This window comes from Leptonychotes weddellii, chromosome 12 (genome assembly GCF_054177405.1).
Source record: "Leptonychotes weddellii isolate Sample4059 chromosome 12, ASM5417740v2, whole genome shotgun sequence".
Classification (NCBI taxonomy): Eukaryota; Metazoa; Chordata; class Mammalia; order Carnivora; family Phocidae; genus Leptonychotes; species Leptonychotes weddellii.
Window position 1 is genome coordinate 18,264,486 of NC_138380.1, and position 12,664 is coordinate 18,277,149.

Below are 12,664 nucleotides of genomic sequence, written 5' to 3' on the forward strand. Positions count from 1 at the left end.
AAAGTCCTGACAGAGGGCAGGCTTTGGTGTCATTTTGATTCAGTGACTCAGGGACATCACCAAAGACCAATTTTTTCCCATCTCTCTACCTAAACCTTTCCTGGCTTCAGCTCCCCTCTTTATGACAAGAGGGCTGCCCATAGCTCTTGGAACCAGCTGTTTCTTTGATGTGTTGAGGGTGAGGAGAAATTCTCTCTTCCTGATCACAAAACACTGTCCCTGCTTTGCTCTGAGTGCATATGTTGATTGGCTTGGGCCTGTTTTCTTCAATCACTGTGGCAACAGAATGAGATTAAACTGATTTGCTCGTGCCCATCAGGGAGCACCCCCTGCCCCTGGGGAAGCAGGGGGTGCGTCCAGTCTTGCCCCTAGGTGAGAGAGAGTGGAATGGATGATGGAGAGGCCATGGAAGTCAGGACAAATGACCACTAAGCCCACAGGATTGAGAGGATTACACTAATAAGGAATTGCGTGCAAAACCATTTCTTAGTGCCTGACGTCTAGGGAGGGCTTAAAAATTGTGCTTAAGAGGAAAATAAACAAATAGAGCCTGGAACAGACCTAAAAGCCAACACATAAACCACAAAATAAACTAGTGTCAGAGTTCAGTGAATTCAACAGAAGCGAGGGGCAGCAGACTTTCAGATGAATTGATGTCAGTTGGCATTAATGTGGTGTCCCTTCTGTAATTTATTTGCTCTGAATAACTTCTCTTCTCCTTGAGCTCATGAGAAGTTAAAAATTAAATATTAAAAATTAAAAGTAAGAGTCCATAATGGGAATATATGGAATATAATTTTTTTCTTTAGTTTTGTTACTGAAATCTCTAAAATTACATGGTGGGTACCTTACAGAGTCTTATATGTATAAATGGCATCTAATCAAGTTCGGTGATCCCCTAGCTATTGCCTCTCCCTGTCTCCCTCCAGATGTTTGGTCCCAACTTAGGTGGGTGGTATTATTAGTACTGGGCAGCAATTGTGTTGAATTTATGAGCCCAGACTTGTAATGACTCTGATTCTAGAGACCTGGGCCAGCACCCCGGGTCAGATGAGCACCACGTGGCATTGAGAAGCCCCTGTCTTTCTAGATTTGTCCTCCACTCTGGGGGCTGTGGGCAAAAGTCTCTCCTGGTTGTCTCCACATTGTCCAAACAGTTCTAGGAAGGCCTGAGAATGGCCCAGGGGTGATCTACTATGCTAAGTGTTCTCGGAAGTTTGGGGATGACTCATGCCCAATGTGCATTTTCCTGGAATGTTCATATCCCCTTCCCTGGGGACATGAATAGAACCTCTAGGAGGTCTCAAGACCTACATCTACTCCTAAGCCTGAAGCAGAAGCCCATAGTTAATGGCCAGAATGAGCCCACTCAGTGTGAAACTTCCGAGGTTGGCTCCTTGCCTGATTCCCCTCAAAGGTGTGGCAATGATAACTGGGTAGCCATTTCAAAGAATCAGCCTGCATCCTCACACCCGCTTATTTTCTGAGAACAAATGTAGCAAATAATATTGCCTTTCTGGGGCACCTGGGTGGCTCAGTTGGTTAAGCGACTGCCTTCGGCTCAGGTCACGATCCTGGAGTCCCGGGATCGAGTCCCGCGTCGGGCTCCCTGCTCAGCGGGGGATCTGCTTCTCCCTCTGACCCTCTTCCCTCTCGTGCTGTCTCTCATTCTCTCTCTCAAATAAATAAATAAAATCTTTAAAAAAAAATATTGCCTTTCTGTTACATGATGATGCTCTGATCTGAGGCAGCTTCAGTTACCCACTGTTTACCCAATCCCCAGCCCCCGCTCCCCAATATGAGTCCCATCCTCTTCTCCAAAGATGTCCAAGCCAGGCCTTGAAGACTTAAGCCTGAGGCAGAGGGAACCAGAGAGGATAAGGCCAGGTGCTTGGTGGGGCCTGGTTTGGTCTCCTGCCTTCCCTTCTCTTTGCCTTTCCCAGCAGGAGGCCCATGCCAGGGGGCTTCTATTCAGGGCCTGGCCTCGGCATCTCAGAGGCAAAGCTCACTGCCTCTCCCTTAGCTGTTGGGAGGGTCTCTGGGCTGAAGCTGGACTGCGGGCAATATAGGATCTGAACGCATACCATCTCTCCTCTCTCTCTTCTCCACAGATCCGTGTGGATGGGCCCAGGGGCAATGCCCTCCAGTATGAGATGATGCAGGTAGTAGAGCCCGGCCCAGTCCTCCGGGATATGGCCTTCTCCAAGGACCACGAGCAACTCTACATCATGTCAGAAAGGCAGGTAAGGCTCTTGGGCTCTGTCAGACATCTGTCTTGCAGCTAAGTACTAGCCTGTGGCTCAGTAGAAACCTACAGGAGGCCAGCTGCAAAGAAGCCAGTTGATTTATTTGGCTCAGTGTGTATCTTTTTGGTTATACTGCCTGGGGACTGAGGCTGAGTGCGCTGAAACAGGGAATAAAATATCAAAACATCTGGGAGTCTAGAACAAATCCACTAACTTCAAAGTGATGGGTGAATATAGATTCAGAGCCAGCATTTACTGTCTTTTGAAGAAACATGGTACAAATGCCCAAGTTGTTTGTCCGGATTTTCCTACACAGAGTATAATCTCCTATCAAGGTCACCTTCTTGGACCCTGGAGGTCTATGGCGAGCAAGGATTTGTTGCCCAAATATCTTAGTTGAGGGAACATCATAGAATAGTCAAATGGATGGAGAGTCAAAAAACAGGGTCTCTGTTGTGTGAAGTAAGATGATACAGCGTGTGTTCTGAGCCTTTGTATGTACCTAGACCTCTAGCATGAAGTTCCAGCAAATTCCATGAGGCCAAGCCAGGCAGAACAATAGGGTACAGGGATTACTGGTAACTGATACTGAGTAGGAAGTAGCAAAGTTGGGCTTGTTTCTGGAACTCAGCTGAGTACTAAGTAAGTTCTTCAGGGGTCCTTGGCTTATTCCAGGACTCATATGTCTACAGCAGGCAAAGGTAGATATGTCATCTTGAAAATTCCATATATTTAAGAGTATGTCTGGAGTGCCCGAATTCACAGCCCAGTGTGTTCTACCCCCACAAGACACGCCCACCTCAGGAGTGGATCTGCACTGCCCTGCCTTGCCCCTCTCATCTCTGTGTGGGATGGGTCATTCCCAGGAGCTGTCCCTCCAGTCCATGAATATGTATGTGACAAAGGCAGCCGCCATGAGGGGCACATCCCATCTCTTATTCATCTTCATTAGCGAGGCCTGAACTCCCCAGAGGACCTTGCTGACAGAGTCTGGATTGTTCTGCCTGTCCCCTCTCTGCAGAGTGAAGGAGATGAATGCCACATTATGCCACCCACAAGGCTTGGGCATTATGCCTTGGTAGCCACAGTGGCTCCACCCTCCCCAAGAGCCCAATGACATCTTCTCTGGGTGAGGGACTCCCCACGCAGCCACACTGGGACCCACTGTGGTACCTTCACTGAGGCTGCCCTGGCTTGGGGATTGCCTGATGTGGGGCCGACAGAGGAACATTTGACCCCAGGAGCCAGGACAGGGTATGAGGCTGCTCCTTTGCTTTCATTCCTTGCTCTTTTTCAATGGAGCCCACACTCCCTGCCTACCTTTGAGGCCCTAGACACTGAGGAGAAGCAGCTTTCCTTAGACTCCTTTGGAGAAGACCCAATACCTCCACAAGGCATTACATACTTCAATTTCTTACCATAACTGAAAGCCAGGATCTCTCAACCTGGAACTTTCTCTAAGAACTTCCAACAGTGGAAAATATAAGCTCTGTGGAGCTCCCTCTGGTAACTGATTTGGGATTCTGAGCTCCTTGTCCTTTGCATTCTGCTTGCCTGAGAGCCATCAGGGGGCAGTACCCACTCAGGCTTGGAGAATGAGGTACGCTGGGAGCTCTGGGTTGTTGGAAAAGAAAGGAAGGCAGGAATGGATGGGACCAGGGCATTCATCCATTCTGGGACTGCTCCTCACTGAGATGGAGGGCGGCCTGTCATCAAAGCTCCTCACTGAGATGGAGGGCGGCCTGTCATCAAAATAAAATCCCAAGGCCCGTGACAGCTGGCCCAACACCCCAGTGGGTTTGCACATTTTTTGTGGGGAGAGGTAGTACAGCACAATGGTTAAGTGCACAGACTTTGGTGTCAGAATATCTGAGCATGAACCTTAGCTCCACCATTTACTAAGTACGATCTCGGGTAAGTTCCTCAACCGCTTGAAGACTTAAGGTTCTCAACTGGTGCATGGAAGTAATGATAACATCCCATAGTGTCCCAAGGATCAAACGACATAGCACATGTAACAGGCATGAACCAAGCCTGGCACAGAGTAAGGGCTTGGTAAATGGAATCTCTTATTCTTATGACATTGCAACAGGAGTGTCTGGACATTGGCCGTGTTTGCAGTCAGGCAGGTGGTGGCATCAAGATTCTGGGTGACCTATCAGGTATGGAGCTTCAGAGTTCAGGTCAAGGCTGAGGTGGGCTGGGAGCAGGGATTTAGTCCCAGTGGAAAGCAGATCAAGACCCCACAGGCTGCTTTGTTGACTGAGCATACCAAGTAGAGCTGGGGGCAAGAGCAGCTTGGTAAATATACCAGGGTTATTCCAGCCTCTGTCAGCTGGTAGGTTGGTGTCAGCCATGCTGTGTCCGAGCACCTTGCAAGACTGAGTCTACAGGTCAGTCTGTATATGCTCAGCGATGATGTCTGCTCTGCCTGGAGGACACTTCTCTTTCTCATCTGGCTAATTTTGCCTTGTCCTTCAAAACTGAGCTGTGCCGTCCCATTCTACAATGAGCGATGGCTGACCTCTGCTTAGACACCTCTTTGGTAGCTTTTCTCACCCCAGGCTGTCTTTATCTCTTGCCAGACTGTCAGCAGCTTGAGGGCAGCCCTATGTCTTCTTTGTCTGTCTAAACCTCACCTAATGGGCCTTTGATAATTATTTGATGAATGAATGAATGGATTATTGATTGAATCCCCATTGTCATCACTGACCCAGAATTGGAAAAGAGGGACTGATACAAATTTTCTCCTGCTTATCTTAATTCCCAAGTTTGAACTTACATATATAATTACAAGACTACACTTCAGACAAAGGAAGTATCCCCCAAACGTCGGTCATCTGTTCATTACTGCCATAACTTTAACCTGTCCTGAATTGTTTTTTGCTTTTGTTTTTTTATTTAAGTAAACATACTGCTTAAACCTAAATAGCCTACTTTAACCATCTCTTAAATAGTACTATTACAGATCCGATGTGCTAGTCATACATAATATACCTAATTATGATATTGTGGCTTTATAATAAGAACATATATTTGGTCTTCATCCCCATTTCTGGCACTGAACTACCAGAACCCTTGGAATTTCCTGAGTGATGAGAGCAATGGGAAAATCTTTTGTTATAATATTTGGTCTCTTGTCCTCAGTTCCTGAAATCTTCAGGAGCCATAAAAGTAAAAGGGGTGTCTCATTATTCATAATAAGCCCCTCTCAACCACCACTGAATTTATGTTAATTCAGTGACTTTTGGAAATCCCCTAAAGAAGGGGGGAGGGGTTGTTGGTTGTCAGGGGAGCCAGTCATGGGATTAGGGGGTCAGAAAAGGTAACTAGTATAACTAGTAGAGGCAGAGAATGGAGTGGTGTGTGCGCACGCGTGCGAGTGTGTGTGGGTGTGTGTGTGTGTGTGTATGTGCGTATGCATACAAATGCTATGTATTTCCTGGCTCTGTGACCATAGACAAGTTACAAACCCTCTCAGTACCTCATTTATTCATTCAATACCAACAAATATTGAACACATACTGTGAGTCAGCCACTTTCTAGATACTAGAGATTCAGTGGGCAACAAGATAACAAGATAGACAAAATCTCTGCCCCGATAATGCTTATATTTTAGGTAGAGACACAGACCACGAGTGAGTAAGCGAATGAATGCTGTATGTCAGGTGATGCGAATACAATGAGAAATTTCACAGACTCAGTGGGAATAAAGTGGTGGCTAGGAACATGGTGGGGAATGCTCTTTTCAGGAAGGTTGTCAGAGGAAGCCTCCCAAGAAGGGAACTTTTGAGCAGAGAGAAGGATAAAGTCAAGGGGCAGGAGGCAACTGGGAAGAAATCCTCAACCAGGCAGAAGCAATGGCTAGCTCAGAGGCCATGGGGTGTGACCATGACTTGGTGTCTTGGAACAGGGAATGGAAGGTGATAGGTGATGCACTGGGAGAGGCCACACCTCAGTTTGTGATCTGTGAAATGGGAATGTAGTAAATGGCATTGCTCTCCCAGGGCACTGATGAAGACAAATGAGATAATGTCTGTAGAAAGAGCTTGGCTCAGCATCTAGAAGTGAGGGAACCTCCAACCTATTACGATTATTTGCAAATTGAATAATTCCAAGCCAGGGTATTATTTCTGCTATTTGGAATATGTGAGTTCCTCTTTATGTCTCACCCAGCGAGGCTTTCACTCTCCATACATGCTTCTCCTTGGTGTGTCGGAGTGAGGGTACCGCTGGGTATCTCTGTAGGATATGTGTGTGCGTGCATGTGTGTGTGTGTTCGTGTGTGTGCATGCACACACATGCATGCCTCCTCCTGTGTCTGCCCCTGCCTGTATGTCTCCCATCAGCCTCCGTCCTGCTTTGTACATATCTGTGTGTATGTATATGGTGTGCATTTACTATGACGCTGGTGCTCCCAAGGGAATGTCTATACACACTGAAGCTGCTGTGATAAAAACCTGCCAAAGCAATGGGAGGGAAGTGAGAAAAAATGTCAGCAAGGCAGATGAATGAGGAGATGAGGTGGCAGAGCTGGGCTGTCCTCAGGTGCCCTGGAGCAGCCCCCCACCGGGGAAGAAGCAGCATCCCCCACACAAGGCAAGTCTCTCTGATAGGCCCCAGAGCAAGTGGCAGATTCAGCCTCTCAGCCATCTCACACAGCAGCCCTCCCCTGCCCGAAAGCCAGAGGCCTCAAACACCTGTTTCTGCTTTGGAGATGCCCTTGCATTGTGTCTGGGCCAAAGCCATCCTTCATGGCTTCTTTGTTTGACTGGCTCCTGTTGACAGTGCATCTGCTTCCAGGGGACCCTCACATGAGCTGGTGACACTCAGGTCCTAGCTGTGATCCAGGACAAGATGCCTGTGGGGGCCAAGGAGGTAGGTCTGGAGGTGGGTCCACCTGCACTTGGAGTTACTCGGAAGGCAGAGCCAACTGGGGCAGCTCTACTTGGCTCCATCCGCATAATCCAGTGGTCAAGTAGCAAAGGGCCATCTTGATTTGTAACATACTACCCAGGCCCGATTCATTCATTCACTCAACAAATATCCACTAAGCATCTACCAGGTGCCAGGCGCTGGCCTAGACACTGGGGACACAACAGTCAAGAAACAGATAAAAACCTTGACTGTAGGGGCTTGTGGTTTTCGCAAGAGGACCCAGCAAAGAAGCAACCAACATCCCGGATAAATCACGTAGTAGGTTTCAGGGCAAAAGGAAATGGAGCTGGATAAGTGGGATCTGAAGACCTAGTCAAAGCAAAAGAGTTGCCATTTTAAACAGTGGTCAGAGAAGTCTTCCCCAGAGAGGTATAGGTGTAAAAGGGGGTGAATGGAGGCCTGTTGACCTATCCCCTTCCCTGTTCTCCATGTTTCTTTTCAAGCTCTGTGCTCGGGGTTGTGAAGCAGAGCTGGTCGAGTGTGCCTGTTGGGATGAAACTGGTGAGAGAGTCCCTTTGTGACTGGGATTTTTACCATGTTGAGACTTGCATGGGGGAAGCTCGGTTCAAGGGGAAGGTAGTACTGTGGTCCAAGACAGTGGCTTGGGGCTGGAACTCCCAACTGCACGGTGCCTCTGCTGGGACCACCTTGCGATGAGGGGCCATTACTGCTTCCTCGTGCCTCAGTGTCCCTCCCATCCCCAGCCTGCCTCCCAGGGGGTTTCTGAGGGCAGCCGATGTGAAGTCTGGCAATCTCGGGCGTCTGCACACCCCCATCCCACATAAGATGCAGCCGTGGAGATGGTTCCTGCCCCCACTGGGCTCCCGTAAGAGCGATTCTGACTCTCTGGGTGCCGGTTCCAGGGCAGGTCTCTCGAGAGGTGCGTCTGCAGTGACACGGCTGTCTGGCATCGTTCTTCCTGCCCCTGCAGGGGACAGAGCTGTATGCTGTCGTTTGTGTCCGGATGGCTGACACTGTGACAAGCCCATTTGGACATTTGCTCCCGGCTCTCAGCCCGGGCCATTCTGATAGCTCCTGGGAGAAGGAACTTGAAGCAGGGACCTGAGAGTGAGTGACAGGAAACGGAGCCACCTTGGGCACTTGAAAAAAGGAGGAAGGCTGTTGCAGTGTTTCACCCAATGTCACTCAGACAGAAGCCCTTCCCATTTGTCTGGAGCTGATCCGGAAGGTTCCAGTGTGCCCTTACTGAGATGCTCCCACTTCTCATTTCCTTCTCCATAAAGGCAGAACATCTCCATTTTACTGTCGCAGAACCGGAGGGACCCAGACAGGGGAAATGACTTCCTTCCCCAGCTTCCTACATTCCCCAGGTGCTGGGAGCCTGGCTTCCCCTTATCATCATGAAACCCCAGAACTGGAAAAATCCTCAAGGCTTCTTGCATCCCCTTCTCTCCTGCAGCCTTTTCCCTGTAGGACCGAGGAGCAAACCAAAGCCCAGAGAAGTGAATGGCTTGTCCAGTGTCACACAGCACGTTGGCCAGAGAACCAAGTTAGAATCCAGCTCTGCTCCTCCTGTTATGTCTTCTGCAGTCCGTCTTCCCCTGAGGGACATGGAGCTCTCTGTGGGGGCAAGAGATGCTCTTTATCTTCTCGTCTTGTCAGCAGGAAAGTTATACACCTGACTCTTTAGGCTTCAAAATGAGCCTAAGGAGACAAAAGGGCTCACTGAGGGTGAGGGCTGAATGGGGCAGTGGGGGTGACTGTAGGAACTCAGAACCACCCTGCGGCCCCAGAGAGGAGGTGCCTTGGCTTATTCTGCCTTAGTTCCAGCCTGGTGCAGGTTGGGCCTGCAACATCTATTCTAGAGCCTCTTAGGGTACATGGGGCCCCAGACACAGTCAACCCATCCCATAGAGAGAGTAGGCAAGGGGACCCCTCCTTTTCCAACAGGCATGTTTCCAAGTGGTCACTCATGTAGGCATAACATCTCGAACACCTGAACATGATTGAGTCCAGTCACCTCCCTGAGAGGAAAAATGACAGTGGCCTGACATTTCTCAGATGGGGTGACCGGAAGGCAGAAATGTGTGCAGGAGGGAGCCCACAGGGTGGTCACAAATAGGCCATGAACTTGGGTTTTCATCCAGGCCCTTTGCACACTCACCAGCTCTGCCACTGGGCCACTGGACCAAATTGCTCATGCGGGTTGCGCTTCAGTTTCTTCGTGTGTGAAATGCAAATGATAATAACCACCTTTTGGGGCTTTTAGGATGAAAGGTGAGACTTGTAAAGGGCCTAGCATGTAGTAGGCTTTCAGCAAGTTGTGGGAGTTATCTCCATCATTATCATCATTATTATTACCAATTTGGTAGCTGAAGGCCAGTTCAGCTCTGGGCACCAGCTCCCCAGGATAGCCTGGCACACACACACCCTGTCCATTTTGAAGTCCCTCGGATGATACTAAGGTTGAGCATTCCCTTTATACCTGCTGGTGCTGCCCTCCAGGAGACTGAAGAGCTAGGAGCCCGTTGTCCCCCCATCCCAGTCAATAGGGCTGTTCAGCCTCTGTGGGGCTGGGTGGATTCTCCTCTGTACTCTACTTCCGCTGGGGGGAAGGAATTTTAGTTTGCTTAAGTCGAGCCCCACTGGACTTGAGGTTATCACAGACCGGGCACCTGAACTCGCTTTGGCTCCTCATCCATCAGGACTCCTAGGGCAGACAGGAAATGGCTGGTTTCCCTGCGCTCTGCCCTGAACACCAGAAGAGCTAGTATATAAATGTAGGGCAGCAGGGGGTGGTGCAGGAGGAAGGACTGGGAGATGCAAGGGGCAGGTGATTAGGGAAAAGCCTTGGCAGCTCCTAATCTTGAGCTCCATTAAGCATCTATCTCCGGCAATTGCCCTGACAGTCACATCTCCTCTCCACTCGGTGCCTGCGTCCCGAGACCATCAGGGCACTCGAAGTGCCATTTTAAAGACAACTACCTGTAATATTCCTCTTAGCAGCATGTGAGGAGACTCTAACAGCGTGGGCAAACAGGGCCAGGGGCTGCTGCACCTCTGCCCCCTTCCAGGTCCTTCCTCCCACCATGTGTGTTTTAGCAAGTGCCCACTGCATGCCCTCCTAGCACAGGAAGTAGACACTGCACAGAATCGAAAAGAGCAGAAGGAAGGCGCTGTTCTGGGAGCCTCTGGGAGCCTGGAGCTGGGAGCAGACTTCAGCCTACAGGACACTGAAACAAAAGTGTTCCTGCTGTGAGGATTACCCTGGACATCCACCCTCCTTTAGTGCTGGGAGGGTAGGGCGGAGGACAGGATGTCAGCCTGAAGAGCGCAGTCTCCTCGTGCATTTCGGTGGGTATCATGGGGACTCTGGTCTAGAGACCAGAGCTCTTGGGGTGTTTCCCAAGATGGTTCTCAATTCTGCGGGTACCACTCAGCTCCCATCTCCTCTTACCTAGGGCGGGTGTGGATGGAGGTTGACTCCCAGCATCCTAGCCCACTCCCCCGTCCTCTAGGGACGGCACCTGAATGGAAGTGGTTCAGTTCGGTGAGACTGATTGACTAGTGCTTGAGTTCTGCAAAAGAGAGGCTGGGAATATCGGATACTTAAGTGAACTGTGTACTCAGTTGGAATATTGATGAGACAGTTTCAAAAGTAAATAGATGCATGTTAATTTGTGCCATTGTTCAAGATGACTAGTTGGCATTAGTGATGCTACATGACTTCACCAAATGCAATATAGGCATAAAAGGAAAAATTACAAATGGCAAAATTATATCTGATCCGAGTCCCTTAAGTGCCTTTCAGATATTTTGCATGGACAATGGAGACAGGAATCTGAAAGTGACTCAAAGACAATGCCGTCGTTTCAAGGAAATGCCTAATGGTTGAGGGGGAGACTATCTGGGTATTTATTTGAAGTTATGCACAACAGCGAAGGACTGGAGGAGCAAGCACAGAAATAAGGATGTCCTCCTTAAAAAGGATTCCAAGCAGGTACTGAAGGTTATCTGGTTCCCTGCTGGATGACTTGAAGGTGGTTCAGAGCAGGAGCTGAAAACACCAGCCTTTTTTTTGGTCCTAGCTCTGCCACTTTCTACCTGTAGGACCTTGGGCGAGTTATTTAATCTCTGGGTACCTTCAGTTTCTCAACAGGAACACTTACTAGTGCCCACTGCCTGGGTGGTTACAATGAGTAAATTAGAAAGTGTACATAAAATTTCTAGCGCAGTCCCTGGCACAAAATGAGGGCTCAATAAATCTTAGCTTTCCTCTTTATTGTTTTCAGTATGCTGGTCTAGTAGAATGGAGTCTGCATTTTATTTTTAAAAATTTCACCCATCCGATTTTTCCTCCCATCATTCATAAACTCACTTATGTCTCCTCTGAGGCATGTCAGGCCCCTGGTGCTGGGTGGCCAGGGCAGCAGAGAGCAGAGCAGGTGGTCTCCATTGGCCACAGCTCCCCTCCCAATCTCTGCCGCCCCACAGCCTGAGTCCACGGGTGTCAAGGGCCTCTTGGCTGGAGCGGTGGTCGTTGACTGTGTCCAGATCACTTCCTCGAGACACTGCCTCTGGCAGGAGTCACCGCTCACACCAGAGTTTACCTGCAGGGTGAGAGGAGAGGCCCCTCAAGGGAAAGTCCTACTGCCCTGAGGCCACTTCCGTCCACAAGGCTTGGAGAGAAATAGTACTCTCATTAAGGTGAGGGTGTCTTAGGTCACAAGCAATACACACATGAAGCATGACGTGTGAACGATGCCTCCCACCTGTCCCTTTGCCTCATTATGGCTTTAAACATCAATTAGTCCAGGATTCCCCAAATTTTATTCTCAGAACCAAAGTTTGGCAGGACATTTTTTTTTTTTAAGTTTTCTTTGGTCAAATACATTTGGAGAAATCTGAGTTAAGCAGGTATCTTCGAACATTTGATGTGCTGATGAGTATTAGAAGTCTTCTAGCTGGGGGTGGGAGGTAGTGTCTCCCAGCCCATGTGATCACAAAATTCACTTTACCAGGAGCACCCAAAACGGTTGGTGGAGTATGGATCCTTCACTGGAAAAGACTTCGCTTTGATCTTTCCCAGTTCTCCTGGTTTCCTCTCCCCGCTCACTGGTGGTCTCCCTGGCTCTAGCCTGACCCTGGTCTCTCTTCTTTTGTGCTGGTCCATCTCTAGGCACAGGCTGAATTCTCTGTCTCAACTCTCCTGAGGTCAGGAAAAGGAGGGTTCTCTGGATCTGGGTCTCAAGGTTACACCTGGACCTCAGACTGCTGTTCCTCCCTTGCAGCTCACTGACCTCTGGCTTGCCGGCACTCACTTGAATTCCCTCCTCTATCCTAGGTGCCTGGGCCCCTCTTCAGCTCTGAACTTTGCCCCAACCTTAATCATTGTCCTTCTCTGAAAGCCACCAATTTTATTAAAATTATTAAAATCCTGCCTCTTACCTACTGTTACCATTCAAAGTTATACATTTGGGATTAACAGAATTAGTGTATCCTATCATTTTACATCTGCT

The 12,664-nt window shown here is 49.1% G+C and overlaps 1 protein-coding gene across 1 annotated transcript in view; it reads left to right on the top strand.

The window, feature by feature from the left end:
• PLXNA4 (plexin A4) overlaps nt 1-12,664 on the top strand; it is a 409,078-nt gene that overhangs the window by 252,553 nt on the left and 143,861 nt on the right. The window contains exon 4 of the mRNA XM_081800079.1: nt 2,112-2,243. Within this exon, the coding sequence (XP_081656205.1) occupies nt 2,112-2,243 (132 nt within the window). The remainder of the gene's footprint in view (nt 1-2,111; nt 2,244-12,664) is intronic.